Raw genomic sequence first — 27,641 nt, 5'->3', positions numbered from 1 at the left:
GTGCAGGGCCCAGGCTGTACTGGGCATGCAGCAGCCCCGATTCCCCTCAGGGGTGAGCCCAGCTCGTGGGGCTCTGGCGCGGTGGGCGAGGGAGCTGGGCGTCTGTCAGAGTCCCTAAGACTGGGACGGGCTCAGAATCCTGGGCAGATCTGAGTGCTCACACTGAGCAGCGTTACTCAGAGCCACTGTCCATCAGCTGATGGGTGGATGAACAAGCTGTTCAAACTAGAGTGCACGGATCAGCTGTAACATGGAATGAAGCACTGACATGTACCACAAGACGAGGGAGCCGTGAAAACATCATGCTAAGGGACAGAACTGTCACAAAATACCCCAATTACAGGATTCTGTACATGTGGGATATCCGAAACAGGCCGACCCATAGAGACAGAAAGTGCACTTCTGGTTTCTAGGGGCTGGGGAGTGATGCTAACGGTGCCGATTTCTCTCAGGGACGAGGAAATATTCTGGATTAGATAGTGGGGATGATGACACAAGCCTGTAAGTACACCACAAAGCTCTGAAGGGTGCGGTGTAAAAGTGTGGGTTTTATGGCGTGTGAATTATATTTCAATAAAAGAATCACACAGGGAAGCCTCCTGGTGCTTTTCCTGCCCTCGGCTCTTGTGATGACAGAGGGCTCAGGGGGGTCTGGGGTCAGGCCTCGGCTCAGCGCGGCCAATGGAGAGCCGCCCCCCAGAAGATGTGGGGTGGACGGCAGCCAGCAGAGTAGACTGTGGCCCTGGCTGGGTGCTGACCAGGCTTGCGAATGTGATGGATGGGAAGGCAGAAGACAGGAAGGGACTACAGGGCAGCCTCGCGGGACCTGGAACTAGGGCGGGGCATATAAAACTCCACACCTCTCCCAGGACCGGGTTTTGTGCTTCAGCTGAAATCTGGGGTCCCCCTGCTTCACCTGCTGGGAGCCCAGAGATGCCTTGGGTTCCTGGGTCACGGTAGAAGCTGTATAGCCCAGTGGGCAAGAAAGCAGAGCCTCGAGTTACACAGACCTGGGTTCAAATCCTGCGGGGCCGTGGGGCATGTGGTACCTGCCTTGAGACTAGTTTCATTATTTGTAAAATGTGGATAATAGTGGTGCCCACCTCCTGCGGGGCTGGGTGGATCCTGTGATGATGCGTGAAGATGCTAGCAGAGGTCTGGTGCACTGCCGTGGTCAATGCCGGGCAGCTCCTTCGATGGGTGGGGGGCCTGCTGGGGCTGGCTTCCCCCTCTTCCCACACAGAATATTCTGTAAAGCGCTCATGTGCTTGGGGTAGGGGGGGCTACAACCCAGAAAACAGCCATATTTTGGATGGAAATGAGCGGAATCACCTGGCAGGGCAGGGGGAGGCTGGGATCCGGAGTGGGGGACAGGCCAGAAGCTGGGGAGGAAGTGTAGGCCACCCCCCGCCCCCAACAGAGTGAGCCCTCTGCTGGATTTCTCACCCGCTCTGGGTTTCTAGGGAACCACTGCTTCCAGCAGGAGTCTAGCCTCTTCCAGGCAAAATGCAATAGCAAGAAATATCACTGGATGCTTCAGGGACCAGCAGTGCAGCAGCTAATGGATGACACCAGCCTAACAGCAAAAAGGCCAGGGCATAGTCTCCATCCCAGGAGCCTCCTATCATCGGGATACATTTCTGTAGCTGCTAATGCCACGGAACAGTGGCCACAACAAGAAGCGACACAGGACAAAAGGGGTAAAAGAGTCCTGACTTCCGCCTGAGAAAGAAGACAGCAGGGAACCAGCATTTGCTATAGAGGTTTTGAGACCCGATCTCCGTTAGCCAAGTTTCAGATTGTACAAGACCCCCATGTCTGCTGCAGACAGCAGGACTGCTGCCCACGCTGCCCTGAATGGTCGAGATACACAGGCTACTTTGCAGGAAGTTCATTGGCGAATTTATCTGCTTATCAAGAAGTCAGCGGCGTTTGTACGAAATTGGTTTGTGCCAGTTACATGTGCTAGGGCAGTGGTCGGCAAACTCATTAGTCAACAGAGCCAAATATCAACAGTACGATTGAAATTTCTTTGGAGAGCCAAATTTTTTAAACTTAAACTGCTTCTAACGCCACTTCTTCAAAATAGACTCGCCCAGGCCGTGGGATTTTGTGGAAGAGCCACACTCAAGGGGCCAAAGAGCCGCATGTGGCTTGCAAGCCGCAGTTTGCCGACCACGGTGCTAGTGTAACCATGCAATGTAATCAACCATTCTGCAAATCAATGAAATATGAGTGCAAAAAGGAGTTACTGTTACTAAGAAAAAAACAACACACACACCCAGAAAACCCTAAATGGAATGCTCTGTAAAGACGCATGACTCAAATTCGATTAAAAATACCACACAGTAAGGTGCAGTGAGGCAGATGTTAAGAAACTGGAATCCTATATAATAAAAGAGTAATATGCAAATTAGCAATCACTCCACTACACCCACAAGCTACGCACACCAGCCAATCAGGAGCGAGTTTGCAAATTAACCCAACCAAGATGTCTGTGGCCACAGAGTGAGCAGGAGGCTTGCGTTTCCCCGGTAATGGAGGAAGCCAACCTTTCCACACACCCTGGCAGGCCCAGGCCTCCACTCAAGGCTACAAAGTTTCAATTATAGAAGACAAATAAATCCCAACAAAAATGGCAGCAGTCACGGAGCTGGAGAGAGCAGGAAACTTGAGTTGCCCCCGGCAATGGAGGAAGCCAACCTTCTGCAGCCCTGGCCTGCCTTGGCCTCTGCTCAAGGCTACAAAGTTTCAATTATAGAAGATAAATAAATCCCAACAAAAATGGCTGCGGCCACGGAGCAAGCAGCTCTGCTCAAGGCTACAAAGTTTCAATTATAGAAGGTAAATAAATCCCAGATCCCTGGGGGCGTGGCCAACCTGCAAACCACCACAGGCCCCTCGCCCAGGCCGCCCCACGCCCCAAGGGAACCCTCACCCTGATCCGGGACACCCTTCAGGGCAAACCAGCTGGCCCCCACCCATGCACCAGGCCTCTATCCTATATAATAAAAGAGTAATATGCAAATTGACCATCACTCCAACACACAAGATGGCTGCCCCCATGTGGACACAAGATGGCCAGCAGGGGAGGGCAGTTGGGAGGGACCAGGCCTGCAAGGGAGGGCAGTTGGGGGTGATCAAGCCTGCAGGGGAGGGAAGTTAGGGGTGACCAGGCCAGCAGAGAAGGGAAGTTGGGGGTGACCGGGCCTGCAGGGAAGGGCAGTTGGGGGGGACCCAGGCCTGCAAGGGAGAGCAGTTGGGGGGGACCAGGCCTGCTGGGGAGGGCAGTTAGGGGTGACCAGGCCTGCAGGAGAGGGCAGTTAGGGGTGATCAGGCCTGCAGGGGAGGGCAGTTAGGGGCAAACAGGCTGGCAGGGGAGCAGCTAGGCATCAATCAGGCTGGCAGGGGAGTGGTTAGGGGGTGATCAGGCTGGCAGGCAGAAGCGGTTAGGAGCAATCAGAAAGGCAGGCAGGCGGGCAGTTGGGAACCAGCAGTCTTGGATTGTGGGAGGAATCCCAGATTGGAGAGGGTGCAGGCTGGGCTGAGGGACACATCCCTCCCCGCCCCCCCCCCCCCCCATGCACAAATTTCATGCACCGGGCCTCTAGTACACAATAAAAATCTAGGAAGATCCGGCAGCTAGACTACTTCCCAAATGTCAAAATTCTTATTCCATTTTAAATAAAGATGGAATTTATACGGTAGATATTATATTATAGGAGAGGTTCATGCAAGTAAAATGACAAATTTTAATTAGAAAAAGATCTTGGTTCCATATAACATATATGTATGTCTTTTAAAATAAATAAATGTATATATTTTAAACTAAAGTAAAAATGTGTCTTTTCAGTGGTTATTTCTTTCTTTAACCAGCGTCTCCAATGAACCAATTGACCTATTTGTGGTCCCCACTGCACTAGAATGAGAACATCCCTATATTGACTTTTTGCCCTTTTCTACCCTCTTTCCTAAAACTGATCTGCATCTCACCAGAACCAGTCTCAGGGCTGTTCTCCAAAGCAACAGAGAAAACAGAGACTTAGTGATCAGATGTGTTTGGGGACAGCCTCAGGACATCCCCGCCCTTGCAAACGCACAGCGGCCCCTGCACACTGAGAAGAAAGAACAAGCTGACTGTGTAGAACCTACATTTCCCCAAGCCCTTCTGGGGAGCAGGACACTGTGGGAGTCAGCGCCTTCGGGCCGCAGAAGAGGAGTAATATCCACTCCCTGTTCCAGAGCATTTACTACCGAGCCAGAGACCTAAGACACAGAGACTGACACACAGGTCCACACAGGACAGGCAAGTAGCAGCATTAGTCTGTCTTTTCTTAGGATCACCGGATGGTGAACTCAGCAGGTGTTACAGATCAGACACAGGTCAGCTACCTGACTCTAATTGATTCGCAAAATACGGGGCCTTTGCCTCAAAAACCTGTTCACTGTTCTAGCAAGTTGAGAGGGAACTATCATTTCTTAAGCGTGACTATGTGTCAGGCATTGCACATAAATGTATGTTATCTCATTTAACTGTCATAGCCGTAGAAAAGGGGTATTATCTTCCTTTTTCAGAGAAATAGACCCAGAGTGATGGCACAGCTAGTGGGAAGCCTCAGTTTACACCCTGTCTGCCTGGCTGCATAGCCTGTCTTCTTGCCACTGTGCCCCATTACCAAGCATCTTACAGCCTCTCTCCTGAGCTACTGTTGGGGTGTGGGCCCACCTGCATCTGGGTATCCAGGCTGATCCGTGGGCCAGCCTCGGCCTGTGAGGACAGCTGTGTTCTGCCGTTTCCCCACAGGCTGAACTCCTCCCCTCCTCCAAAAGGCCCAGCGGTCACTCCCTTGTCCTTTGCCGATGGCTGCTGCGAGGAAGGCATTAACGGGGGAGGACTTTGCCAGGGTTAAGTGCTTTATTAATAGCACCTGCGCTTGTGTGCACTCTGCGCTGGAGAGGGTCCAGGGTGTGGAAGGGTGTGGGCAGAAAAAGCTTACTCATGCTTTTCAACAAGTCCTTCCACTGTCCCAGGTCCCTTTTAGGGAGCCCCCCTGGTTCCTCCTCCCTTCGGCTTTGTGTGCAGAGCACCCTCTCTCTTTCCACCTTGACCTTCCTCTGCTATCCCATCTGGTGGAAGTGGAAAGAAAAGACCGGGAGCTAAAGAGGAGGCTCAGCAGGGAGGGGCGAGAGGGTAGGACAAGGACTGAGGTCAGAGGGGAGGCCCAGCCAGGAGGGACTCAGAGGATGGCCCTCCAGTCTCATGAGCTGCCCACGGGAAGTGGCAGGTGGCTGAGGAGGCGCCCACAGTGGGTGATGGGAGTCCCTGAGGGGTGCTGGCCTGGATGAATGGGCTCTGTGCAGGGAAATCACCTTGCAGCCTCTTCTCCCTAGTACACCTGCCTTTTCTCCCCCTCAGAAGTGAGTTTATAGGTATGTTCACAACAGTATTCAAAATGCATGGGGGTGGGAAGTGAGGAAGGAGAGAAGGGGAACTGACATCATTAAGCACCACAGTGCGCTAGGGTCTCAGCAATACGTCCGTCCACTGCTTCATCTTCATCTGCACCGAGGTGGGTGTGGCCAGGTGACAGCGAGAGCTGAGGCCTAGATCTGAGCTCAGGTTTGGCCAGTGAGCTTCTACCACACCCTGGGCCCTGCAGTCCTACCTCCCACAGCACAAGGCTGCAGAGAGCCTCTGGCAGTGCGACACCAGGGCAGGCCGACCTTGCGTCCCGCCATCGCCATGAGCTCCAGCTCCTATCAGGGCTGCTCCCGGGAGGCCTGTGCTGGCCGTGGCCCTGGTCCTGGGAGTCGTTCCAACCTTTTCTCACCTTAATTCTCAGCTGTCCACCCACTTCTCTCCAAAGTAGGTTACTGTTTGTTCCCTGGGGGTGTTTTCAGACTATATTCCCTCAGCAAATGTCTGGGGGCCCCAAGTCTCTGGAGGGGGGCAAGGAGGATGTGTGGGGAGATGCCAAGCCCTGGCCCCACAGTGAGCTCCCAGGGCAGTTCTCCCCCTTCTGAGGCAGGTCCTTGGGGCCCTGCATCTGAGAGCCACTGCCAGGCCCAGACTCATGGCTTTGGAGGCCCTCCCACTTCAATGAAGAACTGTGCCTTGATGGATGGACTGACTGATTCCCATAATCCATTTGATTGAGAAAGAGCTTTCTTACTCCTGGTTCTTCCCACACTTCACAGGCCAGATTATGTCTATAGTTCTAGCTAGTCCCAACTTTGCTGTTTGTCCTGTATCTGTGTGTCTATATGTCCTGCCAGGCCACGCTTCCAGGCTGCTGGGAGCCCATCCATGTTCACAGACTCCACCTCCACACCCTGGACAGACATAGATTCTCTTTCTCTTTCTCTCTCTCTCACACACATTCAGCCCAGACAGTCACTGATCTTTGTCTCGACGGCTCTGGGATGCTGCTAGGGGCTAAGGTCATCGAGGTAATTCCTGACAGTCAGCCGAAGCCGCTATTACAACGAGCCCTGCAAGCACACAGCTCCATCCCGGTGCACACAGTGGGCACTTTACAAACACACTGTTAACCCCAAGGCTCTGTCTCCATTTCACGAAAGTGGACATGAGGCTTATGAAAGCCTCTGCTCTGCATCACAGAGCTGAGCTGGACACAAGAGGAAGCCGGGATTTCAGCCCGTGCCCCTCCAGAGCCTATGGGCTCAACCACGGCCCCATGCACTGTGCCTCAGCTGGGGCTCCAAGCAGGAGGGGGTCACACACCTCAGCTTCCCCAGCAGTGGGGACTCCGGGACCCAGAGAGCAGAGAATGAACATTTCCTCCTTAAGAGAAGGGCAGGGTGAGCATGCTGCCTGGGAGGAGGGTTCTGGACCAGGAAGCTCAGCCCTGGCCCCACACAATCTCATTCTGTTCAAGAAACAGTTCCGAACACTCCCAGTACTTAAGTCAGAATATGTCTGTCCCACACCCTCTGATGTTGCCCTTTTCCTGAGACAGCAGCTGCAAGCACTAGGGATAGTCTCCCAGCTTGAGCTCTTGTGGGAGCTTCCCTCTGACCTGCGTCTGGAAGATGATACCCAATCAGAGAGCCTCTCTCTGAGGCCACACCCTCTGTGGACCTGGGAGTGCCGCTGCGCCCACACACCCCAGTGCACACACACTCACCATGAGATGCTGGAAGAGCCAAGAACGCATGATATTGGTGGCGTGCTTGGGCAAGACTCCTCGTTTGTTCTTGGACTTCTTATCCTCATTGTCCAGGAGGGAAGTGAGGTCAAGGTTAACCTTCAGGGCACGTGGAGAAAAAGTCAGCATCAGCAGCCTGGCAGACTGGCAGCTAGGGACCTGTTGCCATGGTGGTGATGGCAGGCTCTTGTTGCCAGCCCCCTTCCCAACTCACTTTAGGGCCCTGGGAGGTCACCTTTCCCTTCACCTCAAAGAACGGAGAAGGAGGGAGAGTAGAGAAGGGGTGAGAGAAGAGACAGAGGAAATCACAAACCATCCAATAGTTAGCCTTTCTGGAAGAGTTTACAGTTTGCCAAGTGAATTCCTGTCTGTTACCATGGTGAGCCCTCACAGCAGCCTGTAGGTTGTAGGGCTGTGCGTACTTGCTGGGTGGATAAGAACTCTGAGGCTCAGAGAGGTCGCCCCGGGCCTCTCTGCTCACTGAGCTCCAGCGCGGCTCCAAGTGGAGACCAGAAACAGGAGCCTTCGATGTAACGGGGAGGCAGCAAAATCGCAGGAGTTGATAAAACCTCTCCAGCACCCAGCTTCTTAACTGGAAAGTGGGGGTGATGTTACCTCTTAGGAGAATAATGGAGAGTAAATGAGTAACTTGTGTGAGGTGCCTACCAGATGGTAAGTGACCTTGGTTGCCCTCCCCCACACCCATGCAAACGTGCACACACTGGGACACACACTCACCTGTGTGTTCTGGATCTGGATGGCTCCCTGGGGGATTGCTTGGGTCACCACCTGACCCTGGGAGGTTACCATGGTAACTGGCTGGTATAAGGCTCCACCTGAGGAGACAACCAGTTTTTGTGTCCCCTGTCATGGGGGCACTTTCTGCTCTGGAGGTACTCAGCCCCTGTGGGAAGGGGCAGGATGGGGGCACGTACTGGGGAAAGGACGATAGCCTTGCTTGGTTTCTGAGGGGCTCATGAGACTTTGACCCACATTTGTTCCAAACCATACAATGAAGTCTTGGTGCTAACCATCTATAAATTACAGAACTCTTTAGCTAAGAAACTCAGAGGGGAGCCCCTCTCCCATTTCCAGGGGCACTTGTGCAATGCCCTGCCCCTCACCCCGGCAGTCCCCTTGGGGCCACCTTTTCTCTTCCCAGGGGTGTCCCCACAGTCCCCTGCACTAACCTGACACCACTTGTGAGTTGACAGTTGTCATGGCGATGCTGCTCTGCTGGAGTGCTGAGGCTGGGACCACAATCCCCTGGGGGTTATTGGAGACTCCAGACATGGAATTGGGAGAATTCTGCAGGAGGTCCTGGCAGTAAGGGAGGTGTGGTTCGTGACAATGTTGCTAAGAGCTTAGATGCCACAGCCCAATTCTTCCTCTCCCCTCCCCCTCCTGCTTGCCCTCCTCCCTCCTTCCTGTTTCCACCCACACCCAAATTGGAAAGGTAATTCTCAGGGCTTCTAGAAAGATTGAATAAGAAGGCTCAATATAAAAAACAACCAACCAACAAGTCACCCAGTTAGCCATCTCACTCCCCTGCAAACCTGAGACATAAATGACCATGAACTCGTGTTCCCCACTTGGCCTCCCTTTGGAGTGCCCACCATTGATGCCTGGGTTCCAGACCCAGAGATTCTGATCTACTTGTTCAGAGGTGTGGCCTGGGCTTGGGTTTTAAAAGCTCCCAGGTGGCTCTAATGTGCAGCGGGGATGGGAAAGCAGCTTTGAGGCACCAGTCATCCTTCACACTGGGTCAGCTGGCGCCACGTGCCCCTCCCCCACACCTCCGGGCGCACCTAAATCCCAGCACTTACTACACCAAGGCCACACACCAAGCGGCCTCTGCAGTTTTATCTTTGTATCCTTAGCACCCAGTTCAGTGCCTGGCTCCTAGCAGCTACTTGTCAGAGAATAATAAAAAACAGCCACCCTAGCCCCTTCATTACCCATGTCCTAAGGGCATCTCTTAGGAGCCTCAACAGTACGCACATTCCATGGATTCCTTCCTCTTCCTCAGTCCCACAGACTCCCACTGCAAGCAGGGTCCCTTTCCCCCACGTTGTCACCCTGCCTGCCCCATGTTCCCAGTGGACGATTCTGGAAGTTAGCTTCTGCAGTAGGCAAAGCAGCTAAAAAGAGCATTTTTTTCTGGCTCCCTGCTCCCCTCATTGCCATTTACCAGCTGAACAAGGAAGTGTTGAGGGACTGCGGCCAGAGGGGAAGGAGACTGGGCTGCAGGCTGCACAGGGGCAGCGAGCCCTCCCTGCCTGGTGGCTGGGTTCTCGGGGAGTTTGTGAGGAAGGAGTTGGTGTGTGAGAGGTGGGGTCTCCAGGCTTTATTTGGAGAAGGTGAGACAGGCAGCGAATGAGGTGTGGCGAAGGAGCCATGAAGACCTGCCTCGGTCTCAGCTCCTCTGACCACAGCTCCTCATCTGAAAACAGGGCTTGAACTGTTAGGGGCAGAAATGTAATACTGGGGACTAGCTATTAGTTATAAGAAATAAAATAAGAAATATTAAACATGCTCTGTTAACCATGATAGTTCTGTTCTGATTAGAGAAAGCACAATCTAACCTGGCTGGGAGTTATATACCCTGGGACATGGGAGCTAACATCGGAATGCAGTCCATCCTCCTTTCCCTAGAACTGCCTGTCATTACGGAAAGATTTACAACCTCGTGGCTGAAACAATCAGGTCCGGGAGGCACCCGCTCTTTACAACCCCAGCCCCTATTGCCTGTAATCTGGTTCCGGGGTGCCCGCCCTCTGTGACCTCCCCCACCCCCAGCCTGCATGATTATCCTATGCCTACTTCCCCATGCCTGTAATCTTTGTCCTTCTACCCAATATAAGCAGTTGGCTTATGGGAAGAGGCAGGGCAGATCTTTGTGGATGACCTACTGCTCTCCCATACTGCTGGCATTATTGGAATAAATGCTCATATATGATTCAACCCTGTCTCTGCTTCATTAACTCAAGTAGTGACAGGGAGCCCAGACCCCTTGATTATCCGGTTACAGAACCAGATGCCCACTGGCTGCCAGCAGCTGGATTCCCTGCTCACAGCTGGATTCCTAAGGCATGTGCTTCAAGGACTCAGGTAAACCATCAAGAAAAAAAAGACCAAATTGGGGAGAAAAGAAGACCCCAGCTTCCTAGCTTTTGTTTTAGGACTGACAGAAGCTTGGGCCCCCAGCCTCCAGGGACAGTCTAGACCAGTGGTAGGCAAATTCATTAGTCAACAGAGCCAAATATCAACAGTACAACGATCGAAATTTCTTTTGAGAGCCAAATTTTTTAAACGTAAACTTCTTCTAACGCCACTTCTTCAAAATAGACTCGCCCAGGCCGTGGTATTTTGTGGAAGAGCCACACTCAAGGGGCCAAAGAGCCGCATGTGGCTCGCGAGTCGCACTTTGCCGACCACAGGTCTAGACAGAGTGTGGAAGGGAAGAGACGTGTGTTTGGAGGAAACCTTGGCCAATAACTGCCTGCCTGCAGCAACAGACCCAGGAGGAGTATGGGAGGCCCAGGGGTTGCTTCTCAGACCCTGGCACCAGGAAATCCAGAGCCTCTCAGGAAGGGGTGGTCAGCACTGATGTATGAATCTCACGGGTCAGCCCATCAGGCGCCCCCCCTCCCCCGCATCTCCTTCAGAGCTGCGTGTCCACCCTCCGGCCTGTGCCTGGCCCAGAGGAGCAGCACCTGGGGAACTGGAGTCACTCCCCCTCCCCCACCCACCAGGCTTGGCAGGGCCTTGGCTCACCTCTGCGGTGACCTTGGAAGGGGAGGGCAGCTCTTGCCCGACCTTCCCCTTTCTGGGACTCTGGGAGCACCTCCCAGCCAGGGAGGTGTACTGTTAGAGCAGAACGCTTGGCCTTCCCTCAGATGCAGTTCAAGTCAAACACCGAGTCTGACTTGCAGAAGCTTAGAAACTGGAAGGGCCCTTAAAAGCCACATAGTCCATCAGACAAGGAAGATGGCGGTGTAGTAAACGCCTGTACTCGCCACCTCCCACAACCACATCAAAATTACAACTAAAATACAGAACTATCATCATCCAGAACCACTGGAAAGCTGCCTGAATGGAAGTCCTACAACTAGAGAAGGAAAGAAGAAAGCACACTGAGACCGGTAGGAGGTGTGGAGACGCGGAATGGGCTGGTCCGGCACCAACGTGTGCTGCTTTTTTAATCAGGAGGGAGATCGTTTCTGAGGCTGGAGGAGCAAGGGGGCCCAGCCCCACACCAGACCCCTAGCCCAGGGTCCCAGAGCTGGGAAAAGAAGTCCCTACGGGCAGTAAGAACTACGGGCTGTAAAAACCAGTGAGGACTGGGGCTCAGTGACACAGAGGATGCTGGAGACTCAGCTGTTCCTCTTAAAAGGCTGGCACCAGGGTGAGGCTTTGGGGAACACAGACACATACCAGGAGGAACTGGACTGTCTGGCATCTGGGCAGGAACTCGGGGACAGCTTACTCCCAGACGGCGGTGCTTGCAGGGATCATTGTTCCTATGCTGAGACCTCTGTGGTTGTAGGACTGGCAGCCATTTCTGTTGGCCCCGCCCTGGTAATTCCCTGAGACCCCACCTCATCCAATTTACAACCCCACCCAACCTGTGAGCAGCAGCTTTTGCATATAAATGGCCTATCCCTGCTCAGGCTAAAATCTCTCAAAACAGGTTGCAGCTGGGTCAGGGAGCCCCAAACGTATCAATAAAAGGCCCAAGACCCGGCACCAGCACCAGCGTGCTTTGCTTCACAGCTGGGCCTCATCTGGGCACTTCCAAACCTGATACAAAGAGGAGGAATCTGCAGATCTCTCTGTAGCTCCTGCTGGGTGCCCCCAGGCAGTGGCTGACTTTGCATCTCCCTGGAGACCCAAGAGCCAGTGTACTCAGTGGTCAGTGTCAGATCATACCAGATTACAACTCTACACATCCATAGGTGACACCTCAGGGGCAGATTCAGCACCAAAGCCCCATCAAAGCAAGTCCTGATCCATAGGGGTGTCTCTTGCACAGCAGCTCTCCCACTGTAGTTGCAGCTGGTCCCCACAGCCAATTGGCCTGGAGGTCAATTCCCCCCAGTGACACCAACAGCAATCAAATCTCAACTACAACAAGACTGTGCTCACAGCCCACAAAGGGGTGCACCTAGAGTGTCCACCTCAGGTGATTGGGGAGGCTGAGCCACTGGGCCCTATAGGACACCTACTACACAAGGCCACTCTACCAACTCAAGGAGACATAGCAGCTCTACCCAATACATAGAAACAAACACGGGGAAGCAGCCAAAATGCAGAGACAAAGAAACATGTCACAAAGGAAAGAAATGGAAGAAAGCAAACTACTAGATATTGAGTTCAAAACCACGGTTATAAGGTTACTGAAGAATCTCCTAGAAACCTCCAAAAAAATGGAAAAGGACCAGTCAGAAATTAAGCATACACTGACTGAAATAAAGAATAATATACAGGGATTCAACAGCAGAGTAGAGGATTCTAAGAATCAAATCAACGATTTGAAATATGAGGAAGCAAAAAACACCCAACCAGAAGAGCAAAAAGAAAAAAGAATCCAAAAATATGAAGATAGTGTAAGGAGCCTCTGGGACATCTTCAAGTGTACCAACATCCAAATTATGGGGGTGCCAAAAGAAGAGAGAGAGCAAGATATTGAAAACCTATATCCAAAACCAAAGAAGACCACAGCAAGACACATCATAATTAAAATGCCAAGGGCTAAAGACAAAGAGGGAATCTTAAAAGCAGCAAGAGAAAAGCAGTTAGTTACCTACAAGGGAATGCCCATATGACTGTCATCTGATTTCTCAACAGAAACTATGCAGGCCAGAAGAGTGGCAAGAAATATTCAAAGTGATGAATAACAAGAATCTACAACCAAGCTTACTCTATCCAGAAAAGCTATCATTTAGAATTGAAGGTCAGATAAAAAGCTTCCAAGGTTCCAGCTGCAAGGTGCTCCGTGAGTCACAGGGGTTCAGGAAATAGTTATTCAATACATAGTTATTATCGATAACCCACACCCAGAGGACAAAGGCAGCGTGGGCACCAGGGCAAAGACAATGGGTCTGGCAACTGGCAAGTCAGGCCCCTTCTGAGGGCTCAGTCCCCCCGTTTACACAACATGTCTGCCCAGTGCTGACATCCAATAACCCTGAAACCCCGAGTTTCACCTATGTGTCTGCTTCAAGGGTAAGCTCCTCTTATCCATCACCCCAGCCAACCATTCTCCCAGGATGTGGACAGAATGATGGTATTTGAAGCTGAGGCAAAATTGGAAGGTGAGTTTAATAGGGAAGGAGGTCCCTCCCTGCACTCACCCTAAACCTCATGACGACTTTTCAATGATCTCGTTTGAACTCATCTGCGACATGGCGTTTCTCATTGGGTAAGGATATTGGGGGATTTCAAACATGAAAGTTGTCCCACATTCCCCCCATCCCCCAACTATCCAACTATGTTAGAAAGACACAAAATCAGTAAAATGAATACAAGAGGTGTGCCTTGGGATCCAACCAACACACATTTTACTAGCCAGAGGCAAAAGAGTAAGCTTTTACCATCAGCAAATACTTCATCTGCTTATTCAAACTCTGGCTGGTTCTCGGTCTTGTGGCTTGGCCCGCCTCCATGCCAGCTCACCCTGTCTGGGTAACGAAGGGCAATGTATGTATTGGAGCAGACCCTTTTCTTTCCTACCCTTTCCTCCTGCTCTGGGTCTGTGCTGGGAGGTGCTGAGAGGCAGCCAAGTTCTATCAGCAAAGGAGTGGAATGGAGAACATCATGGGTGGAGACCTACGGTAGGGCCAGGCTGGCCGCATCTTAACTGGGCAGAAAAAAGAAGCAAAATCTTGGCATCCCTGAGGTCCTGGAAAATGATATTCACCCCTTACATTTGTAAATATGAGCTGATTTACAAACCTGCCTGAACACTAGGGTGTGTGTGTGTTTTTTTTTTTAAAGATCTTAAAATTGATTTTTAAAGAGAGAGGAAAGGAAAGGGAAGGGGAAAGGGAGCGGGAAAGGGAGAGAGGGAGAGGGAGAAAGAAACATTGATATGAGGGCAAACCATTGATTGGCTGCCTCCTGTACAACCCAGGGGGTAGAGCCCACAACCCAAGCATGTGCCCTGACCGGAAACCAAACCAGCAACCTTCCCATACACGAGATAACACCCAACCAACTGAGCCACACCAGACAGGACTGGAATGTTTTTAAAGATAAAGATTCTCAGGGCCATTGAATCAGAGCCTCAGCAATCTGCACTTTTACTAACCTCCCTCAGGTGATCCCAAAGATCAGATGGGTCTGGAAACTCCCCATTTGTCATACATGTGAATAATAGAAAGCATATTTTCACATGCCACTTCATTTCCATCTCACCACTCCCTACGTGGTCAGCAGGGGAGAGATTTTTACATTTGCCCGAATAGGAATTGAGGTCCAGAAAGTGGAAGTTATTTCCTAGTCAAGCTGCTGTGCCTCGAACCCAGGTCCCCCGGCTCTGAGTGCAGCCCTGAAGCTCCCACAGAGAGCTGTGCTCTGCGGTCAGCCAGCCAGGCTCCCACGTGTGCAGCGACAGGCACATTTAGGCACCCAATAAATCATTCCCCACTTCTTCAGCTAGGGAGTGGCACAGCCATGACTGACACCTGTCCCAGGAGTCCCAGGGCTGCCTGCAATGGAAGAGATTCACGTGGGTGCACACCTGCCATGGCGTCAGTCCTTGCCGCATGCCCTCATTCCCGCCTCCCTGCTTAGGACGGTCCTGGGCCACCGGTGCACCCCTGAAGGCGGCGCTGTAGCCCAACCAGCTTTGAGACTTGACTTCGCAGCTATTTCAGGTTGAATCTGTCTCTATGGAGACGACAGCGGTCCGAGTCTCTGGGAACAGTCTATAGGTCTTTCTAAGGAGGGAGCTGCTATGGCAGCTGTGGGAGCCCTTTGGGGAGAAACCGTTGGCTAAGCACACGGTATTATTAGCTTCTTCACAGCCTCCTCTTGGGGATCATCAGACTCCAACCCAGGCGATGCTGCTCTCTCTAGACCCGCACAGCGCGGCTTCCTCCCAGCTCCTGAGCTCCCCTAACGAGGCGAGGGGCACTTCCAGCTCATCTCACATCTCTGCCTGAAGTGTCCAGAACCAGGAGCTGAAGCTGGTTATCCAGCCCAAGGGCTCTTTGTCTTTCCCCCCAGGAACATGGCAACATGTTCCCACACGTGGGAAACTGCCGGAAGCCTGGGAATCCTGGGTACTTTCCCGGTTTCTGTGGTGGGGCCACTCCATTGGACTGGGGCAGTGGTCGGCAAACTCATTAGACAACAGAGCCAAATATCAACAGTACAACGATTGAAATTTCTTTTGAGAGCCAAATTTTTTAAACGTAAACTTCTTCTAACGCCACTTCTTCAAAATAGACTCACCCAGGCTGTAGTATTTTGTGGAAGAGCCACACTCAAGGGGCCAAAGAACCGCATGTGGCTCGCGAGCCGCAGTTTGCCGACCACGGGACTGGGGAGTCTGTGGGCCTCTTACTTCCTAGTAGTAAGGTTTATTTCTGGAAGGAAATAGGCCAAAAAGCTGAACGCTTCCATAGTTTTCCGGAGTGATGTCTCAGAAGCCACGGTTTTGGCTCAGGAGTCGGAGGGAAGGAGCCTTCCCAGGCCTACCCATAAGCCTGGCCTCCTGCTCCTACTGTTCCCCTGAGACACAGAGAGGCCCAGAGCCCTCGGGCGGGGGCAGAGCAGTAGGCAGCAGCTTCAAAACGTCAGAGAGCCAGGCCAGTGTAGCTCAGTGGTTGAGCATCGACCTATGAACCAGGAGGTTAGAGGTCAATTCTAGGTCAGGGCACATGGCCAGGTTGGGGGTTCAATCCCCAGTGGGGTGGGGGCTTGCAGGAGGCAGCCGATGGATGATTCTATCATTGCTGTTTCTATCTCTCTCTCCCTCTCCCTTCCTCTCTGAAGTCAATAAAGATATTAAAAAACAACCACCACCACCCAGCAGAGAGCTTGCACCCCCCGGACTCGGCCATGACCAGCTGCAGGGCCCTCGCTCCCTGGGGCCATCAGTCACTTTTGCTGGATCACAGTGGTCACCAGGTGAGTTTTACTCCAAGTCTAATTTTTGGAACAACAACAAAAGGACGACTTGAAAGACCTTACTAAGAAAGACCTTACTAAGAAAGAGTGAAGGCTCTGTGATTGCCTCTGGAAGCTGAGGGGAGTGGGAGCAGGGAGTGCACAGTGACCTGCCAGTGACTATGAACCCTGACGCTGCAGCCTGCAGTCAGCCGAGGAGGAACTGAGTCTGACCTGCCGGCCACCAATCCTCACAGTTCGTAGGGAAAGAGCTTATGCTGTCTGGGAAGACTCAACTTCCACTAAAGGAAGACACTCCTGGAATAAACCACGATAGGAGGAAGAAATGAGGAGTGAAGGCAAGAACTGATAGGACAGCTTTCCTTGTGAGTTATTTTGAAAGGCTAGAATTTTCATCTTACCTGGATGCCTGTGAAAAGGGGGATAAACTGGATGACTTGTAAAAGTCCCTCCCCCTGAAGACTAGAAAAACCAAGGTCATTGCCTAAGATTTCTTGAGTGGGTGGGTTGAGGGGAGAGGGGCCCCAGCTGTCTGCCATCCACACATCCGGCCACTAGGCGTCTCTGCTGATCCACCAGCTCAGAGAGGCTCCCCAAAGACTCCCAGGCCTCCAGGAGGGCAGGTGTGTCTCTGACTTGCCAGGGCTGGGGTGGGGGAGATGGTTCTGAGAGCCCTCTTCCCATGGTCCAGCCTCTGACTCTAATGCTTCCTGCGGCCAGATGCACTGGACCAGCGGGCACCAGTGGTCCGCGAGGTCCGAAAGGTTGGCGACCGCTGCACTGGACAGATGGCACATGTGTATTACTTCCCTAGTTTGGTTGCAGGTTTTTTGTGTGTTTTCTTGTTATTGTTGCAGGTTTTTTGAGGGAAAGAGGGGTCTATCTTTGAATTCCCCCAAACTACCTAGCACAGTCTTAGGCTCATGGTAGATGCTCAGTTAATATGTGGCCTGCCTGGGCTTTGGCCTGAGATAGGGTGAGTGTGTGCCTTAGCGGGCGGGAAGGTTGCCAATGTCCCCAAACACCCGTTCCTGGCAGTGTCCCTTCATTCTGGCAGCGCCAACGTCCTGTCTTAGGCCCAAAAAAGCTGGGTTCCCAAACTCAGGGAAGCCAATCCCATGTAAATAGCCACCTAATCCTGTTCTTATTCCACTGCTGTGGGGGCTTTAGTCTCAAGGGAAAGGCACTCTGGCCTGTGGGGACGTGGAACAGCTGCAGCTCTTAAGGAACATTCCTTCCCAGAAGGAGGCCTGCTCAGGTTTCACTGGACTGGCTGGAGGGCCGCCTTCCTGGTCCCGGCCCCCTGAGCTGGAGGGCTGGGGGTAGGAACTGGCAGGAGGGATAGCTTGAATGCCTAAGGCAGGATTTAGGCAGGGTAGCTCCCAGAACTCAATTTCTTGTCACTTTGGTTTGGGGGTGCTCCCTTTTCATCTCAGCGGTGATCTTGCAGGTAGGGCACCTTCTCCTACCCCCGCCCACTGGAAAGACTCCTGGTCCCACCCTTAGGGTGCTTGGCCACTGGGCAGAACTCCGGGCCCTGGCTGAGGTGACTGCCCCAGCCCCCCTGGCCTCCTGCTAATCTTGCAAATGCAAACTCCTTGTGTAGGTCAATAGGCAAGTCCACCTTCCCCAAGGAGGGATGCACTGATTAGGCCCCTGTTTTCTTAGGGATGCACACAGCTGGAGTGCATCTGGTCGACCAAGCCCAGAATCTCAGTATTCTGTTCACTTTGTACCTCTCTTCTCCCTACTTCCAATAGATTAGCAAATCCAAATTCTTGCTTCCTAATTGGGCTCTTCCCCTCTAGTCTCTAAATCCCTGAGCTACAGCTAAGGAGGGTGGCGCCTCCCTATGCAGGCCCCAGGATCCTTGGTGCTCCTTCCCGTGTGCCACAAAAAAGTAAAAGGACTTATTATAAGTAGAACATCGACCTGAAGTGACCCATCCCACACTCTGCTGCTTATTAGGTGTGTGACCTTGAGCCAGTGTCCTAACTTCTCTGAGCTTCCCTTTCCTTGGGTGCCACATGGAGAAAATAATGTGCACTTCGTAGCCTCTGTGTGAGGAATAAATAAGATAATACATGTAGAGCACCTGGTACGCACAGTAATGGTTGAAGTTCTCCCCTTTCTCTGCCAGGTCTTCTTTGAGCAACACAAGAGGTGGCTGGATACTCAATTAATGTATCTCCATCATGTCTCCAAAACTTACCCATTGCCTACACTCTCCTCTACCTTTAAAATCTTTGGTAATTGTGTTAGTGTAGGTAGCTAGATATTAATAAAGAAAGGGAGCAAAGAGAATCAGACTTTGAGCATAATAAATGAGGGAGCTGGATCAAATATTGGGCCTGCTTCATGAGGAAGCTATAGCATCCACAGGCTCATTCACATTCCTCTGCCCTTGGGACTTCATATTTGGGTAATCCCTGAGCAATCCCCTAACCAGCAGGAAGAGTCTACCCCAGGGGAACTGCCAGCCAGGTACTGGATTTTCGGGGGAAGGAGGGCAAATTCCTCTGTTGGATGCATGCCCAATAGAAGCCAAGATGGCCCAAGGGGAAGTCATTCTACCTTAAGGCATGTGCAGTAGAAGCCAAGATGGGACTATAAAGGGGAGGAGCCTAGCCTGGGAAAAGGATCAGATTGGATAAGGGACAAAATCCCCAGAAGATCTAGGAAATGAATTAGTTAGTGGGGGAGGACCCATAAGAAGTCCCCGAAAAATTGGGAAGTTGATTGGTTAGTTTGAAAGGATGCCTAGTCCTTTCCAAGCCTGAGATAATGTAATCCAAGCTTAACAACCCTCTCCCCACCCCCACCCCCACCCCCACCCCCGGAACAGGCTCTCACCCCATGAATTCCTGCTTTCTCTCTCCATAGCAGCCATACAGCCCTAGCAGCTGCCTGTGGCCACCATGCAGACTCAAATCACAGGCTTCAGGCGTGAGCCTAGTGCAGCAATGCAGCGCCTATCTGAGCGCAGCCGGGAACAGAGACTAAGGCAGCTGGACGGGGCCAAAGACTGAACTGAACTAAGCCTTGACATGGGCTGAACCAATGGCACATAATTTTGGGCTGTGGCCTTTCTTCTGGGCTTGATGAAGACAAGGCTGGACTTTTTCCTCAGTGGGACAGATAGTGAGGAGTCATCTGGGGCAGCTTTCCATTTCCATCCCTATAAGTCTCACCACAACACCTCAACCTCTCATGCCTGGGTCCCCAGAAACGCTAGTCTCAGGGCTCTGTGAAAGGACTCCATTTTCACTTCCAACAAGTAGACATCATTATTAGCTTCTTGCAGCCCCTTTTCTATCCTTGGAAGTCAGCAGGTTCAGTAGGTGTCTGAATAGATGCTCCTTCTCACCAGGGATTCTGAAAGGTTGTCTCTGTTTCTTACCTTCTCCCTGATTTCTCTCTAGCTGGGAACACTCACCTTCAGAGATCCCAGAGAGTCTACTAACCCTCACTCCTCCCCCACAAAAGGCCTGAAATACTTCCTCCCCCAAGAAGTCCTCCCAAGTCCAGTGAATCTACAACATCTCCAATCACAGTGGGCCAACCCTTCCTGCTGCCTGTCTAGCCCACTGGCTATGAGAGTGTGCAGGTTGGGCCTGGGCTTTCCCTGGGGGAGGAAGGATGCCGAGTGGTGACTGGGCAACCTCAGGCCACACACGTGGTTTGCTCAATTCAGACCCTGTTCTGACGCTCCTCTTTGGCAGCTCCTTTCCTGCCCTTCCCCAGTACTCCCTTGACCCTGAGCCTTCCACGGCTCACATAGGTTAGCTCCTCAGATGTGACTCATAGTCCCTCTTACTGGCCTAGTTTGGTGTGTACAGTAAGTGCCTGCAAATGCTTGGCGACTGAATGAGAACCATGGCTCAGCTGGGTTTGTCCTGGCATAGAGCTGAGATTTAAATCTCCATGGACACAGAAGGATGGATTTCAGGTCAAATTAATACCTGAGCAAGGTGGGAGTTAGGTTCTCTCCAGTGGATGGTGTAGCTTGTGTCATCTAAGGCAGGAGAACCCTGAGTCAGAGTCTAATATGAGCCTTCCTGCTGAGGATGCTCCCCCTGTAAGAAGCCTGGGCTCTGAGGAGCCTGGACACCTGATGTCAGGTGCAGGCGGTGCAGGATGGCTTTCCAGGGATGAGGAGAGAGTCCCTGAAACTTTTAGTTCTGTAGCTTGGTAGTAGCAGTCTCCCTCACTTCTCATGCCTGTTGCACCCCCAAAGAGAAAACTCACCAAGCAGGAAACATGCCCTGACCCCACAGAGATGGATGGGGGCACAGTATGATATTGAGGAGGTGGTGAGGGGGACACATTTGGATTAAAGAACATCTACTTTGCAACACAAGGCGGAGTGATTAGCATGCGGGGAAAACCATGAGCCAGCAGTTTGCAACAAAGCTGGCAGGCTGCAGGGATGTTGATCCCCAGGATCATGTTCCAGAGGCAGACACCCCTCCCAGACCAGGCTGGCACTCAATGACTAGTTCGGGGTTGGGGATTAAGATCGAACCATGACGAATGTGTACACACACGCTCGCACACTCACATGCGTGCACACACATGTATGCACACATACACTGGTTTTCTCTCTCCTCTCTGTACTGGCTCCTGTGCCCGAATCTCAAGGCTGCCTCCTCCACTGGAAAGTCTCCTGGGAGCCTGGGTCGCTCCTTCCTTGGAAGGCCCATGCTAACTATAGCCTACTCAGCGAGACAATGGTGGGAGCCTGACCAGGGGTGTGGATGGGGACAGCACATGGTCCCACTCTCCACACACCTCGGACTTTGCACTGACCCACATCCTTCATCTCAGATTGCTGCCGGTCCTTCTTGCATCTTTTCTGCCTCTGCCTTTCATCACCTCACTTCCCTCCCCAGGTCTGAATCTCTTCCCTTTTCCTCCAATCCTTCTATTCCTCCAATTCCTCCAATCTTTCCATCCCTCCACTACCTTCAACCCTTCCATTCCTCCAATTCCTCCAATACCTTCAACCCTTCCATCCCTCCAATTCCTCCAATCCTTCCATCCCTCCAATTCCTCCAATCCTTCCATCCCTCCAATACCTTCAACCCTTCCATTCCTCCAATTCCTCCAATCCTTCCATCCCTCCAATACCTTCAACCCTTCCATTCCTCCAATTCCTCCAATACCTTCAACCCTTCCATCCCTCCAATTCCTCCAATACCTTCAACCCTTCCATTCCTCCAATTCCTCCAATCCTTCCATCCCTCCAATTCCTCCAATCCTTCCATCCCTCCAATTCCTCCAATCCTTCCATCCCTCCAATTCCTCCAATCCTTCCATCCCTCCAATTCCTCCAATCCTTCCATTCCTCCAATACCTTCAACCCTTCCATTCCTCCAGTTCCTCCAAGCCTTTCTCTACCTCCCTCTTGAACAAGACCCTTGCCATCTGTCTTTCTTTTCCTTTCCCTTTCCTCTATTTCTCCTTTCTCCTCTGGCTTTCTCTCGCCATCTTTCTCATCATATTACTCCTTTTGGCTGCCTCTCATGCACAAGGCCCCATGATAGCCGCCGCTGGACATGGACTATAATAATATATAAAATACTGTCTCTACTCAAATCATGGTTGTGATCTAGGAGAGGAAAATGAGGCGTAGGCACGTGATTACAATATAGAGTCACACGTGCTATTTACCACACAAATGGCCCAAAGAGAAAAGTCCATTCTGGGTAGAGTGCCAGGGAGGCCCCCCCCTGGGAGGACAGCCCTGTTACTGCCCTTGGGGAAGAGCTGGATTTGGTCCTGCAGAGATGTGGGGGTGGCACCAAACAGATGAATGTGTGCATGTGTGTGCATGTATGATCATTTGTGTGAATGCATGTATGTGTATGTACATGCATGATTGCGTGCACATGTGAGTGTATGACTGTGCGTGCATGTGTGTGCGATTGTGTATGTGCATGTGTGTGTGGGGGGTAGGCTGAGGAAGCCAGAGCAGGCTGGAGAGCAGGGTACAAAGCCCTGGCAACAGCCTGTGTGCAATCACCTTATTTACCACTGACGCCTGGACTAAGTAGGAAACGAAGGGCCGAGTTTGGGAAATGCCTCGCTGAGTGTCTTTTCTTCTCTTTCCTGCTGCCTTTGTTTTTGCCGAGTGTCTGATTTCTTTCTGAGTGGATCAGAGCCTTTCTGCAGTGGCCGCCTCAGGGCCTGCTTCATGGCCGGCAGAGATCTGACTAGGGTCATGATAGGAATCAAAGTGCTGTCTTCTATCCTTGGATCTCAAAGGCACCGAATGCTGGGACCCCAGGGGCTGGCTTTACAGCCAGCGTCTGAGACCTCGCTCATGCAGAGCCCTCTGTGTCTCTGCCAGTTCCACAGTGACCCTGCTGCCCAGACCCACATGTCAGCCTCAGGACCCCAACCCTGAGGGGCCCTTGTGACTGCCCAGCCCCATGGCTCTTTCTGTCCCCACTGTCCTGGTGCACCCCCAACACCAGAGCTCGGGGTAGAGTTGGGAGGGCCCAAGAGGGGAAACCCAGCACCTCTCTAAGGACCTGATTATTTCCAAAGACTGGTGCTAATTTTCTGATATGATCCTCACATCTCTGTGAGGCACTAAACCCTCATTACTTTTCCTGACCGATGCATTCTAATTAGATCAACACTTAAAAAAAATTCACAATAGCCACAGGATGGCTTTCCATCTCATTAACTCCTCACTTATTATTTTCATGAAAATTACTGATAAAAATGTGCATCTCCATTTGGTGAGGCCTCACAGCCTCCTCGGCGCCTATCTTGCATCTCTCCCGTCACCCGGGCTGCGCAGCGTCGCCATGGTAACCCACAATAATAGAAACTAATAAATTACAAACGAGATGCTCGTTGAGCAATTATTGTCCTCTTTTATGCAAGTTTCTTGCTAATTTTGATCATAAGGGAAAGTACAATAAGACTCTGAAGGAATGAGTCTATTTCAAGAGAATATTAGCAAGCAGAAGTCTGGGCGGCTGTTTTCAGATCTGTAATAAAGTGATTTGGTGATTTCAAGCAATGGGAAGAGGAAATAAACTTCCTGCCCCATGTCCCTCTCAGCTCTGGTCACCTTCTAGGCAACACTACTGCTCTGTCATGGTGATCACTGCTCAGAAAGGGACTGTGGTGCTTGATGAACAGGAGGAAGAGTTGACCAGGGTAGGAGCCTCCCCGGGAAAGGATCCAATGAGTCTAATCCATTGTCCTCCGTCACCAGGACCTTCGGACATTCCTACATCTGGCTTTTCCTAAAGCCTAGGAGGTAGGACCCCGCCCTGTGGTTACCTGTGAGTGAAGATTTATGGAGGGCTGGTTGGGGGAATAGGGCCCCCCTAGATCATTCCTGAGCAGGTTATCGCTGTGCATCTTGGTTTTGAGGCAGGTGATGTAACGGTTACAAAAGTCCTTGCAGAGTTCATTGACTTTCTCCAACTCCAGCAGATGGATTCTCAGGACCTGGATTGCCTTCACCATCTGTGGGGAGGGAGGAGAGGTGAGCCCACGTGTTTATATCACATCCCCTTGCTGCCTTGACCCCCAAGCCCCAGGCACACCAGGGGACAGGAGCCCATGACCTGCCCCAGGTATATGCTTTCTCATCCACATGGTTTGAATTCTCATGACCTACTGCCGATTGCTTTATGCCGAGCCCACTGTTGTCACAGCTGCTCTTGGGCAGTGGTGGTATTCTGAGAATAGTACTGGCCTTAAAAGTAGAAGACCAGGCCCCCAAACCCCAGGCCTGCCATCTGTGATCTGTTTGGCCTTGGGCAATTACTTAAGCAATCTGTGGCTTACAGTCTGACAACAGGGATAAAGACATCCTCCCTAACAACTGTGCAGGTTGGTTAAGAGGGTCCTATGAGTGGATGCACAAGCTGCAAAGAGTGAAGCCTGAATGAGGGCGAGGAAGATGAGATTAGAGTTCCTTCCAAGTGCCTCAGGGGTCAGGGACGGTCTATTCTTAAATATGCCTGCTGAGTGCATCACGTGACACAGGTCACCTTGCAGATGCTCATTGATCCTTGCTGACTGAATGACTTAGCTAGGCCTTGGAAAACCTAACTGGGGTGGCCTTTTCTGTGACCTTTGGGTTGACGTGTACCTGTCACCTCTTCAAATGGACATTCCTAACCTTTTCATGGCAAGAAGCTATTTCTCAATAGAAGTTTTTCTCTTTATCATTGTTAATATTATAAAGAGAACGTGAATGGGATGTATGGGAATAGAGGATGGAAAACAACAACAAAAATGGCCCTTGATCCAATCATCCTAAAACAATGATAAATATTCTTTTCCACATGCATGTATTTTAACACATTTTAGTCACATGTGCATACAAGTTTGTGTCCTGTTTTGCCCTTAGTTTACCAGTTGTAGTTTTCTAAGTGGCAAAATTATTCTCTCTCTTCTCCCTTCTAGACCATGATCTTCTAGAGGCAGGAATGGTGTCTAATTTGCTCACCGTGTCATCCTCAGCACCAACACATGTGTATACTGATTAAATGTTTATTGAATGGGTGGAAGTTATTAAGAAAATATATTTTCTATTTTATTTTTTTATTAATTTTTAGAGAGGAAGGGAGAGGGATAGAGAGAGAGAAACATCGATGAGAGAGAAACATCGATCAGCTGCTTCCTGCACACCCCCTACTAGGGTTGGAGCCCGCAACCCGGGTATGTGGCCTGACCAGGAATTGAACAAGTGACCTCTTCGTTTATGGGTTGATGCTCAACCACCGAGCCATTCTAGCTGGGCTGAGCAAATATGTTTTTAATTGTTGCAAATTATTCAATGTGTGCCCTATTTAACCAATTCCTTATCTGGGGGCATTTAGATTACTTCCAATTTTCAATTTTATAAAAAGTGTTACAGTTACTATTTCCCAAGCTTATAGATTTTATTCTTATTTCTGCATTAATTCCTTATGGTGAATTCCCAGAAGTGACAGGAAAAACAGCTATGCTCATTGTTTAGGCTCATGATAAATACTGCCAAGTTGCTTTTCAGGAAAGGGTTGTTTAAATGGTGCTGGAGTAACTGGACATCCACAAGTGAAAAGGTGAATCTTGATGTAAATCTCACATCTTACATAAAAATAAACTCAAGTGGATCAAAGACCTAAGTGTAAGACATGAAGCTATAAAACTTTTAGAAAACACACACACACACACACACACACACACACACAAAACACAAACCAACAGGAGAAAATCATCAGGACCAAGGACTAGCCTTACCGGGCTTACATTCGACACCAAAAGCACAACCTGGAAAAGGGAAACTTGATAATTGCACCTCATCAAAATGAAAAGTGTTCGCTCTTCAAAGACCCGAGAGGAAGAAGAAAGGACAAACAGGCTGGGAGAAAATGTTTGCAAACCGCATATCTGACAAAGAGCATATCTGGAATATATGAAAAGCTTTCAAAACTAAACAGTAAAATAACAAGCAATCCAATTAGAACATGGGCAAAAGACAACGTCAGACTTTGCATTGAAGAGGATATGCAGATGGCAAATAAGCACATGAAAAGATGTTCAATGTCATTAGCCATCAGGGAAATGCAAATTAAAGCCACAATGAGATATCACTACACGCTTACAAGAATGGTTAAATAAAAAGGAGTGATCACACCAAATGCTGACAAGGGACGGACACTGGATCCTTCATACATTGCTGGTGGGTGTGTAAAACGGTACCGCCCTTCTGGAAAACCTCATAACAAAACTAAATGTATGTTTACAGTACAGCCCAGAAATTGCACTCTTGGGCATTTATCCCAGAGAAATAAAAGTGTATATTTACACAAAAACCTTATTTCTAATAGCCCCAAACTGGGGGGAAAAAACCACAAAAACATGCCACAACAAAATATACTTTGGCAGGTGAATGAATAAAGCAATTGTGGTACATCCATATCATGAACTAGTACTCAGGAACAAACTGTTGGTACACTTAATAACTTGGGTGGATTTCAAGGAAATTATGCTGAGAAAGAAAAACCAGTCTCAAAATATTGTATACTGTATACCACTTATGTAACATTCTTTTTTTAAAAAAATATATTTTATTGATTTTTTACAGAGAGGAAGGGAGAGGGATAGAGAGTTAGAAACATCGATGAGAGAGAAACATCGATCAGCTGCCTCCTGCACATACTGGGGATGTGTCCACAACCAAGGTACATGCCCCTGACCGGAATCGAACCTGGGACCCTTCAGTCCACAGGCCGACGCTCTATCCACTGAGCCAAACCGGTTAGGGCTGTAACATTCTTGAAATGGCAAAATTATAGAGATGAAGAACAGATTAATGGTTGTGGGCAGTGGGCTGGAGAAGGGCAGGAGGAACTGCTCAGTATCTTGACTACCATAGTGTGTACATGAATCTACACGTGTGATAAAATTGCACAGAACTAAACACACACACACACACACACATACACACACACACACACACACGGCTGTAAAACTGATAGAAGCTGAATAAGGTTGGCAGATTGTATTTTGTCTACTTCCTGGTTGAGAAACTGTTCTATACTATAGTCATGTGCGAATGGAATTGGGACCTTTCTGTACTATTTCTTATGAATGCATGTGAATCTACAATTTTGTATATATATATATATATATATTTTAAACAAAAAGAGGGGGCTCAGTGGTTAGAGCATCAGCCTGCAGACCCAAGGGTCTGGGGTTTGATTCCAGGCCCCAGTTGGGGTGCAAATGAGAGGCAACCAATTGATGTGTCTCTCTACCTCTTCCTCCACTCTCTCTAAAAAAAAAAAAAAAAAAAAGGTCAATGAAAAAATACCCATTGAGGATACCCAATAAGGATTAAAGAGAAAGAGAGAGGCTTGTTGCCTTTGGAGAGCCATTTATGTTGCCATAAGTAATATATAAGAGTCCCTGTTTAACTCTCCCCTTCCACTTCTGGCTGGTATTTGGATGCCCAAAAAAACAAGGAGGGAATCTCTTGCAGAGAATTCTGACTTCTGCTGTGCAAAGAACTGCCAGCGCCACACCACTCTCTGAGCCTCATTGGCATTTCAAGTGGAAAGTGCCTGGGTTGGCATTTGAATTGTCTGATGGGCAGGGACTATACTCAACTAATTAAGGGCTCTTGGAGTTATGAATTAGACTAAGTGTCACTCAAAGGCTGAAACCAACAATTTTGGGTCTTCATGCAGGGCTCAATCACAGGGTCTTGTCCTAAGTGCTCCCTCCATGGGGCTGAGCTGATGGAGCCTGGGCTCTCCCAGGCACAGAGAATACTGACTTTGGTATGATTGTTTGAATTAAAAAATGGGGTTG

General features: G+C 50.4%; 1 protein-coding gene across 9 annotated transcripts in view; it reads right to left on the bottom strand.

The window, feature by feature from the left end:
* PKNOX2 (PBX/knotted 1 homeobox 2) overlaps positions 1-27,641 on the bottom strand; it is a 309,668-nt gene that overhangs the window by 14,267 nt on the left and 267,760 nt on the right. For 7 of the 9 annotated variants that reach the window (XR_013959564.1, XM_080650408.1, XM_080650409.1 and 4 more), the window contains 4 exons: positions 23,610-23,798; positions 8,360-8,489; positions 7,908-8,005; positions 7,149-7,268 (listed from right to left, as the gene is read on the bottom strand). Coding sequence is in view for 8 of the 9 variants with exons in the window: in XM_080650408.1 (XP_080506534.1) it covers positions 7,149-7,268; positions 7,908-8,005; positions 8,360-8,489; positions 23,610-23,798 (537 nt within the window). In the remaining variant the exon portion in view is untranslated. The remainder of the gene's footprint in view (positions 1-7,148; positions 7,269-7,907; positions 8,006-8,359; positions 8,490-23,609; positions 23,799-27,641) is intronic. The other 2 variants (XM_080650413.1, XM_080650414.1) reach the window with 2 other exon arrangements.

Source organism: Plecotus auritus (assembly GCF_963455305.1).
Source record: "Plecotus auritus genome assembly, chromosome: 13".
NCBI lineage: Eukaryota > Metazoa > Chordata > Mammalia > Chiroptera > Vespertilionidae > Plecotus > Plecotus auritus.
This window is presented reverse-complemented; position numbering and strand designations above follow the sequence as displayed.